Raw genomic sequence first — 10,118 nt, 5'->3', positions numbered from 1 at the left:
TAGCTCTGTTGGCTTAGGATGTCTGATGCTGAAGCTTGAGCTGAAGAGCTGAGGGACAGCACCCAGGCCCAGAGTTCAAGCCCCACGGCCGACCAAAAAAAAAAAAAAAAGAAAGCACAGAATTACTGGCTGGCAATATAGTTCAAATGGTAGAAACCCTGGTTCAGTATCCAGTAGATAGATAGATAGATGGCTTGCACCTGTATTCCCAGCTAGAAGGTTAGGAGAATTAAGGGGAACAGTATCTCAACACGGTGATACACATCTGTAATCTCAGCTATGCTGGAGGTATAAGCAAGAACATCTCTGATTAGACCAGACCTAGCCAAATAAAAGAAAAAAAGCCAGGTGCCGGTGGCTCACGCCTGTAATCTTAGCTACTCAGGAGACTGAGATCTGAGGATTGCGCTTCAATAAACGACTAGAAAACTGGAAGTGGCGCTGTGGCTTGAATGGTAGAGAGCTCCCTTGAGCTGAAGAGCTGAGGGACAGCTCCCAATCCCAGAGTTCAAGCCCCATGACCGACAGAAAAAAAAGGCACAAGACCCTATTGGAAAAAGAACTAAAACTAAAGGGACTGGCTTAAGTGATAGAGTACTTTTCTAGTAAGAGTGTTGCCCTGAGTTCTAAGCCCCAGTACCACCTCCCCAACAAACAAACAAAAAGTGAATGAATGAATATTTGAGTGAATAGAACAAGCTTTAATACAGTAGGCCTATGTGTTGCACTGTCTCCTTCCCACTAGGGTCCTAAATATTGATGAGACATGCCAGGTCACTCGGTATTGTGGGCAGGAGGACAGGTGTTACTGCCTTCCACAAATACATTTGCTCTGCTTCCTTTTTGCCCACTCTGCTTTCTGATGAAGAGTAGTGGTAGTGGACAAATACAAGGTCAGAAAGATGTGTGCAACCATGTATGTGTGTGTGGGGGGGGGACTTAATGCTCTCTCTTCCATTTGCAATAAATTCATCTCATGACAAAGCTCAGGACAATGCAGGATGCCATAGCCCATCCTCCACCCTTAGTACTCCAGCCCTGTTCTCCCTGGCAGATTGCCTTTCCCCAGGCCAAGCCTTGAGAATTGGGACCTCTTGTCCCACCCAGTTCTTTTTTGGTCGGTCTGGGGGCTTGAACTCTGGGCCTGAGCGCTGTCCCTTTGCTCTTCAGCTCAAGGCTAGCACTCTACCGCTTGAGCCACAGTGCCACTTCGGTTTTCTAGTGGTGTATTGGAGATGAAGTCTCACCGAGTTTCCTGCCTGGGCTGGCTTTGAACCGAGATCCTCAGATCTCAGCCTCCTGAGTAGCTAGGATTATAGGCATGAGCCACCGGCGCCTGGCTTCACATTGCATTTTCTTACCCAGCTCCAGAGTCCCTTTGTTAGCTAGCTAGAAGGGTCCCCTCACAGGTAAATCATTCCTACCCTTGTCTTGATAAATAGGCAGAATGCTCAGCTTTATTTATCCTTTGGCTGGAGAACATAGGATCTTAGATTGTAGAAACATTTCTTTCCACCTCTGGCTCTCTAGAGCAGAAAATGCACTTAAGAGGGTCCAGTCCTATTTGACTACCCTTCCTTGTCAACATTGTGGGTTTTTTTTTTTGTTTGTTTTGTGTGTGTTTTATGTTGTTGAGTTTTTTTCTTTTGTGCTAGTACTGGGGCTTAAACTTGGCCTGGGGGCTGTCCCTTAGCTTTTGTGCTCAAGGCTGGTTCTCTACTACTTGAGCCACAACTCTGCTTCCAGCTTTTTAGTGGTTAATTGGAGATAAGAGTCTCAGGGACTTTGTTTCCCCAGCTGGCTCTGAAGCATCATACTGAGATCACAGCTTCCTGAGTAGTTAGGATTATATAGAAGTGAGCCACTGGTGCCAGGCTGTTTTTGATACGTGATGGTCTTTACAGAGCAATTGAGCCAGTAAAGTCATATTAAAAAGGCTTTTATGAAGAGCAGCAGTCCCCAGAGCCCTGTTTTTATTTATTTATTACTATATATATTACTGTGAAAATACGATACAGAGGGGTTACAATTACATGAGCAAGGTAATGAGTACATTTCTTATCAAGCATTGTTGCCTCCTCCCAGTTTTTATTTTTCTGTTTTATACCTGATTTCTGTTTAATAAGAACCTGCTGCTGTTTTTTTCTTTTTTTTTTTTTTGTTGATCGTGAGGCTTGAACTCTGGGCTTGGGCCCTGTCTCTCAGCTCTTCAGCTCAAGGAGAGTGCTCTACTGCTTGAGCCACAGCGCCACTTCCGGTTTTCTAGTGGTTTATTGGAGATAAGAGTCTCATCGAGTTTCCTGCCCAGGCTGGCTTTGAACCTGGATCCTCAGATCTCAGCCTCCTGAGTAGCTAGGATTACAGGTGTGAGCCACCAGTGCCCAGCCTGCTGCTGTTTCTTGAACCATGTTGTATACCTTTTGTTTGGTTTCACTCTATTCTTTTTCCCCCTCTTCCTCATTCTCCCCTCTTTTCTCTTCTCTTCTGAAACAGGTGTTGTATACCCAGGCTGGGTCTGAACTGGTGATCACTGTATGTGCTTCAGCCTCCCAAGTGCTGGGATTACAGACATGGACCACCATGCCTGGCTTTCATTAAATTTTTTTTTTTTTTTTTGGGTCCAGTTGTGGGGCTTGAACTCTGGGCCTGGGCGCTGTCCCTCAGCTCTTCAGCTCAAGGCGAGCACTCTACTGCTTGAGCTACAGAGCCACTTCCGGTTTTCTGGTGGTTTATTGGAGATAGGAGTCTCACGGTCTCTCCTGCCCGGGCTGTCTTTGAACCGCGATTCTCAGATCTCAGCCTCCTGAGTAGCTAGGATTACAGGCGTGAGCCACCAGCGCCTGGCTAAGGGTCACATTATTTTTAACTATACATATAATATAGTAGAAATGATTTTAAAATTTTTCTTTTTTTTTTGGGTCCGGTTGTGAGGCCTGAACTCTGGGCCTGGGCGCTGGCCCTCAGCTCTTCAGCTCAAGGCTAGCGCTCTACCACGTGAGCCACAGCGCCACTTCCAGCTTTTTTCTTTTTGCTTATGTGGTGCTGAGGAATCGAACCCAGGGCCTCAGGCTTGCAAGGCAAGCGCTCTACCACTGAGCCACCTTCCCAGCCCCTTCATTAAATTCTTGAGGAAACTGAATCAGGTCCAGTTTGGAGTTAACATGCGTAATGTGTTTGTGAATACTCTTGCAGTGCCTATTGGTTATGTACAAATGCTTTTCATTGAGAAAGATTAGCAATAGGAGTGGGATTCAATTCTGTCATGGATTCTCTGAAGCACATGGCCTGCCCTTTCTGCTGGATTTGAGGTGTTTTATTGTGTTTCTTAATGCCTTTGTGTATGGTTTATTATTATCTATTTGTTTCTTATAAATGGTTGGGACTACACTGAGGAGAAACATACTCACTCAACATATATTGAGCACTCTGACTTAACTTTTACTCAGAGGAAAGTCCTAGGTAGGGTCCTGTATTCAGAGACCAGAGTAGCTGCTGTGTAGGGACCAGACTAGGCTGTCTGATTGGAAGCCAAGTGCGAAATGAGTGGACCTGACTGGTTGTGTGAAGAAGCGGGTAAGAAGGATATATTTGGAAGGCTGAGGGGACAGGCTTTACCATTGGATTGTGTGAAATACAGCGAGGCTCTGGGATGACAGCAAGGGCCTGTAAAACTGGTTGATTGGATTTGCCCTCTCTGGAAACTGTAGAAGAAGCATTTGGAGGTGGAGTTACCATACCTAGCTCTGTTGGCTTAGGATGTCTGATGCTGAAGCAGGGGGTATTCCTTTCTTTTGGGTTTGGAATTCTGGCTTCAGTGACTTAAGGTCCGTAGTACATAGATTAAACATTAACTGTGGAGGGAATCACACGGGGCCAGGAGGTCTGTGAAATTCCTGCTTAGTTAGTGAGTAGCTGAAAAGCATTTATTAAAAAACAGCACACACTAACTTATTGCTAATTGCAAACAACCATGGAAAAAGCTTCAGCCACCTTCCCACCCTGGGATATTCCTGAAGGGCAGGATGTTGATTTTAAGATTGAAACACCTGATTGAAAGTACTGCCATTACCTTTCCACTCTGGCTGGGAAAGTTTATGAATTAAGCTTTTTTTTTTTTAACCTAGTATTTTAGCTTCTGGTTAGAAACAAGGTAGTGTGTGTGTGTGTGTGTGTGTGTGTGTGTGTGTGTGTGTGTGTCTGTCTGTGTCTGTGTTTGTGTGTGTGTCTGTGTGTGTGTCTGTGTGTGTGTCTGTGTCTGTGTGTTAGGTTTGGAGTTTTGCTGTGAATCATTACGTTTTGTTCTGTTACTACATTTTTGTTCTCAGGAAAACGTGTGGTATGAAGTTCTATATGGGGGTGTACCACAGCTTGTGCACTTGGACCTTGGCATCAATATCTCCTGTAGTTCTTAAAACAACCCAGCATCAGCTAGGAGCCAGTGGCTCAGTCCTGTAATCCTAACTACTCAGGAGGCTGAGATCTGAGGATCATGGTTTAAAGCCAGCCCTGGCAGGAAAACTCATGAGACTCTTATCTCCAATTAACTGGTAAAAAATCTGGAAGTGGAGCTGTGGCTCAAGTGGTAGAACACTAGTCTTGAACAAAAGCTCAAGGACAGTGCCTAAGCCCTGAGTTCAAGCCCCAGACAGCAGGTATTTTGTCAGTCTCAGTCATGGACAGGAACACAGCCAATTTACAAGATACTTAAGATGTCAGATGGGGAGAAAAGTGTAGACACAAAGACCATGACACCAGGTCCTGCACAGAGATAAATATGACTAGAATTAGGGAGGAAACCCAGGATGGCCAGAAGAACTTGTGAGCAGGGGGCTCTGTGAATAGTAAGGTGAAAAATTGCTAAGGGCTGGGTGTTATAGGACTTAGAGTGAGTTCTGAGAGCAGTGGGCAGAGCCTTGGGTAGTTTTCTTTGTAAAGTGCTCTGATCTATATCACAAATCTACCACCAGCTTCTGGATGTAGGTGCCAGCATAGATGGTTGGGTATGTAATTATTTTCACAGCTGTTTCCCAAAAGGAGATCCAGCAAGCGTGAGCTACATGAAGCCTCTGTCCTCTCAGGTATCGTCCAGCTATGGAGTCCCTGGAGGCACTGGTTCAAGAAGCAGATACAGACATCCACCCCATAGGTCATGTTGGAACAGTGCAGACTCCTGGTGATCCTCTTCTCTCTGGGATGTGGGACTGTCCTTAACCTCTGCCTCCATGGAGATTGTCAGAGCTGTGGGTCTCAGACCCCAGCCTAGATCTGCACAATGACATCTTCCTTTTCAACAAGATCCCTGAAGGTCTGTTGTTCTAGCCTCTGCCTAACATGGCTTTGTCTCTCAAACTTACACACACACATACACACACAGCCCTTAGACTTTCTTTCCCCGAGCTGTCCTCACTGTAAAACATGCAAGTGCAGTGCTATATAACCTGCCCAGTCTAGCTCAGGATTTAGGATACCTAGAGGAGGTGGGCCAAATGTTGGAGTGTAGAATTTCTAGACAGAGAGCCTGTGGAGATGCATTTGATGAGGGATTGGTGTGTGCAAATGATGTAAGAAAATTAGTATGGTGGTACTGGGCAGGATATTGCAAATACAAGACAGTGAAGGCCTAGGACAACAGGTAGATGGAGGTCCATTGGGACTGACAGTGGCTTGCTGCAGTTAATGGACTGTAGGAGCCACTTTGCACTTTACTTTTTGTGTTATCCATCACACAAAATCTTCTAGAATACATTTCTGTCATTTTTGCAGCCCAGATTTTAGAAATGATACCACCTGTAAGCTTTGAGTGGGACTAGCCAGCTAGGCAGTGAGGCAGGGTGGGAAGGCAGGGAGGAGAAACTACTAGCAGTTCATTTCTGTATCCGTTCCCTCTGAGGTCTTCTATTTCAACATCAGATGATGCTTACTTACCATAAAGCAGCTTGGAGAAGAAAGGTCATAGTGAGCAAAGGGATGTCAAGCCTGGGAAGTCAGGCAATTGATAGGACTTTTGAAAGAAATACAGGACTTTTTTTTTTTGTCGGTCGTGGGGCTTGAACTCTGGGCCTGGGTGCTGTCCCTCAGCTCTTCAGCTCAAGGCGAGCACTCTACCACTTGAGCTACAGCGCCACTTCCGGTTTTCTGGTGGTTAATTGGAGATAGGAGTCTCACAGTCTTTCCTGCCCCGGCTGGCTTTGAACCGCGATCCTCAGATCTCAGCCTCCTGAGTAGCTAGGATTACAGGCGTGAGCCACCGGCGCCCGGCTGAAATACAGGACTTTTGAGTGGTGACTGGTTTTGGAGGAAAGATCTCCGGTCAGTTTTAGATGTTCTCACTTTATCATCATGATAAGGAAGACCTCAAGTGAGAACATAATGAAAGGAAGGGAAAAGTTCCTGGCTGGAATTGGAGGGGATATTTTATTTCATATGCCAGGACTGTTCCTTCCTATAGCATCCAGATTAATTTCTCTCTATGACTCTGTACTTGAGTCTCCCAGGGGTTCTTGGAATCACAGAAGGTTGGCAGAAGGTGCTAGAGCTCTGGTGTCTGCCCAGTCCTCACTCCTAGATGTGCTGCAAAGCCTAGTCCTTCGCCTAGTACTGTGAGCCTAGGGAAGCCTCTGACCTCCTGCATGAGCCTCTGAGGTGTCTGATGCTGTTGTTTCCCAGCCAGCCTCAATTCCTGCAATACAATTAAATTTTCACAGGTTTCTGAGCAGGAATGGTTGTACTCTTGATTCACTGCCATATCTCATTTTGTGTGATTTGTAAATTAGGTAGAAAAGTTCTTACGTTATGCCCAAGTCTCATAAATTTGACTTCATGTCGTTATAGGGGTCAAAACTGTTCTGCCATTTTATTTTGGGCAGTTCCTATCAATAAAGTTCCATGCTACTTTCAAAATTGTGTTTTTGCTCTTGCCTATAACAACAGCTACTTGGGAGGCAGAAAGAAGAAGAAGAAGAAGAAAAGCATAAAAGCTAGGAAAATACTAGCTCATGGAACAAGCTAGAGAGAGGAGTAGAACAAGTGGTAGAACAAGGTCTTGGAATCAAACCCCAGTACCACCAAAAGTAAAAAACAAGAAACAACGGCAGCAAAAAAACCCCCAAAAGAACAAATTGGATGTGATAGTGCAAATATATAATCTTGGAAGGTGTAGCTAGAACTGCAGTCTGAATGCAACCTGGGGTGGTGGGGGAAAATGACAGAAGATCCTACCTGAAAAATAAACTAGAGCAAAAAAGGACTGGAGGTGTGGCTCAAGTGGTAAAATGCCTGCCTAATAAGCAGAGGCCTTAAGTTCAAACCCCAGTACTGCCAAACAACAACAAAAAAAGTGTGTTTTTCTTTTCCTCCAAAGAAAACTTGTTTCACAGGTAGGACAAAATAACTTCAAACAGTGAAACTCTTATAAAATAAGTCGTGGTTGGGTGATTAGAGCTTCCCAGAACCTCGAAAAACTGGGTGTGATAGTAAGTAAGCCCTGTTGGCAGGCTAGTATGGTCCGTAGATCTTGTCTATTCAGTCAGCCCTTGAAGAGAAAGGAGTTTGGGGGGAAAGGGGACCTGCAATTTTTTCTTTTTGTTGGTCATTGGGCTTGAACTCTGGGTCTGGGTGCTGTCCCTGAGCTCTTCAGCTCAAGGCAAATGCTCTACCACTTGAACCACAGTGCCACTTGGTGGTTTATTGGAGATAAGAGTCTCACGGAGTTTCCTGCCCCGGCTGGCTTTGACCTGAGATCCGCAGATATCAACCTCCTGAGAAGCTAGTATTATGGGCATGAGTCACTGGTACTCTGCGGGGATCTGCAATTTTAACCTGCCTCCATACTTTTATTCTAGATCATTAGAAAAGCCCTCACTGAAGAAAAACATGTCTCAACAAAAACATCTGCTGCAGATCTTGTGACAGAAACAGATCACCTCGTGGAAGATTTAATTATTTCTGAGTTGCGAAAGCGGTTTCCCTCACACAGGTGAGTGTTTTCTTTAGGAAACACACTCCAATTACAGTCTCCTCACTCATGGAGGCTAGGTACCAACCAGGAACACTCTACCATTTGTCACTGAGGGTCGAATGTGGATGGACCAGGCATCCCTAGATGCTTGGTCCAACCCCTGATCCTCCATGGTAGGGAAAGCACTGAGCCACTTCTCTTTCCAGAGGAATCTTGCAAAAGCATGACCCATCTGAAGAACGTGCAGAGACATCCTGACAGCTGGGCTTGTTCAGCCACCCAGGGACTTACTTGAAAAACAGGACATAGGGTGGACTGGCAGCCACATGGGATACAATTCACCAACCAGTGTTTATTGACATGCGGCCCCTAGCCCAAGCCAGAACACATGGCAGCCGTCCCACAGAAGTCCTTGATGGGGATGCTGTGCTCTTCTTCTTTGGAGCCAGTGTTCTTCATCTTTTAGGGGGTCTGTGACAGATTTGATGTAAACCATTTTTCTCTTCCTTGGAAAAAGTAAAATAGTTACACAGCATTTTGCATATGTGCCTGGGGATCCATGGGCCCCAGAGTAAGAACCCTCTTTACGTTTGGTGGCTCTGTGCCCTTACCGCAGAGTTGTGGACAGCAGATATTGTAAAAAGTAGTTCCTTGGATGCAGAAAGGTCTCTTTTCTCCCTCACACGGAAGATCCTAAAACTGGAATACCAGCCACTGGGTTTCTGGGCATAGAGTATTGTAACTGTCGGGTTCCACATTTATATGGACTTAGGTGACTGAAATGGAAGACTCTGTCCTTGGTGTGTTCACCACCTGGTAGGTTCCATATACACACACACATCCCTGCCATGGATGAATGCGGGAACCAAAGAACACATCATAGTTAAAACATTGACCTTCTTTTTTATTGTTCCTTTTGAACTACTTAGTTCTCCTTTAGATGATCTCTTTGCCCTCTAATCCCAGAATTTAGGAGATAGCTGCAGGAGGATAGTGAGTTCCAGGCCAGTGTGACTGATGCATTAAGATTCTGTTCTCTATCATGAGTCATCCTTGTGTTGTTGACAAGTCTGTGTCAACTTCTTATTTCCTATTTCTTTATTTAAAAGTCAAGACTTGTAGCATCTGTTGAAATATTTATAAATTCAAAAATATTCATGTAAATTTTAGCTTTTTTTTTTCTTGTAGTGCTTGAGTCCAATCTTAATGAAATGGCAATGTTAAAAGAATTTATCATCCAGCTTGCTTTTGGTTTTGGGGTTTCTTTTGAGAGGAAAGATAGATACTACAGTAACCAACCAGCTCTTTCTAGGTATTCTACAAAGTTGGCCTGGAGGTTGCTATGGTAACAGTTGTGGCTGGCTTATCTTTTGGAAGCCCAAGAAAAGATTCATGGTCACCGCAAGATTAGGCATAGTGATGTTGTCAGGGGTTCTGGTGTCACATTCTTCAAATAAGCTGCTCTGTGGAATGCATGCCCTGTTACACATGTGTGTATGTGGAAGAGACTCTGTTGTAGGTAAATGTGAATATCCACCACTACAAGTGCAGCTGCTTTCACTGGACCTGAGGCATACTGGGAAAACTGATGCCCGCAAGGAGAGCATCTTAAGGAAAACATATGTTAGGCTTATTAGAAGCTTCTCCAGCAGGCTTGTGTCAGGCTTCCATTGGGAGGAGTCAGACAAATATCCCTGTGTAGGGATCAGTGACTAAGAATCGTGGTTCCTAACCCCTGTCCCCACTTTGGTTCCATTCTTCACCTTAGACTCTGGCCGTTCCATAGGCATTCCCAGGCTTCCTGCCATCTCCTTCCTGGGCTGCGAGCCAGCACAGGGGCAAGGATGAAGGTTGGGTGTTGATATTGTTTGTTTCAAAAAGTCAAATGATGGGCTGGGAATGTGGCTTAGTGGTAGAGTACTTGCTTTGTATGCATGAAGCCCTGGGTTTGATTCCTCAGTCCTACATAAACACAAACAGCCAGAAGTGGTGCCGTGACTCAAGTGGTAGAGTGCTAGCCTTGAGCAAAAAAAGCTCAGGGACCCAAAGTCAAAACCCCAGAACTAGCAAAAAATAAATAAATAAAATAAAAGTCAAATGAAATTGCTTTCAATTCATCTATGTGAGGTTTAGTTTTTGGGTTTTTTTTTTTTTTTTGGTC

General features: G+C 44.9%; 1 protein-coding gene across 1 annotated transcript in view; it reads left to right on the top strand.

Annotated features, from left to right (window-relative positions):
• The window catches only part of Impa2 (inositol(myo)-1(or 4)-monophosphatase 2), a 33,985-nt gene that overhangs the window by 3,029 nt on the left and 20,838 nt on the right, over positions 1-10,118 (top strand). Inside the window, exon 2 of the mRNA XM_013027155.1 lies at positions 7,842-7,975. Within this exon, the coding sequence (XP_012882609.1) occupies positions 7,842-7,975 (134 nt within the window). The remainder of the gene's footprint in view (positions 1-7,841; positions 7,976-10,118) is intronic.

The sequence above is a fragment of the Dipodomys ordii genome, unplaced genomic scaffold (assembly GCF_000151885.1).
Source record: "Dipodomys ordii isolate 6190 unplaced genomic scaffold, Dord_2.0 Scaffold100, whole genome shotgun sequence".
NCBI classification, from domain to species: domain Eukaryota; kingdom Metazoa; phylum Chordata; class Mammalia; order Rodentia; family Heteromyidae; genus Dipodomys; species Dipodomys ordii.
Note: the sequence above shows the minus strand (reverse complement) of the source record. Positions and strands in the feature narration are given on the sequence as shown.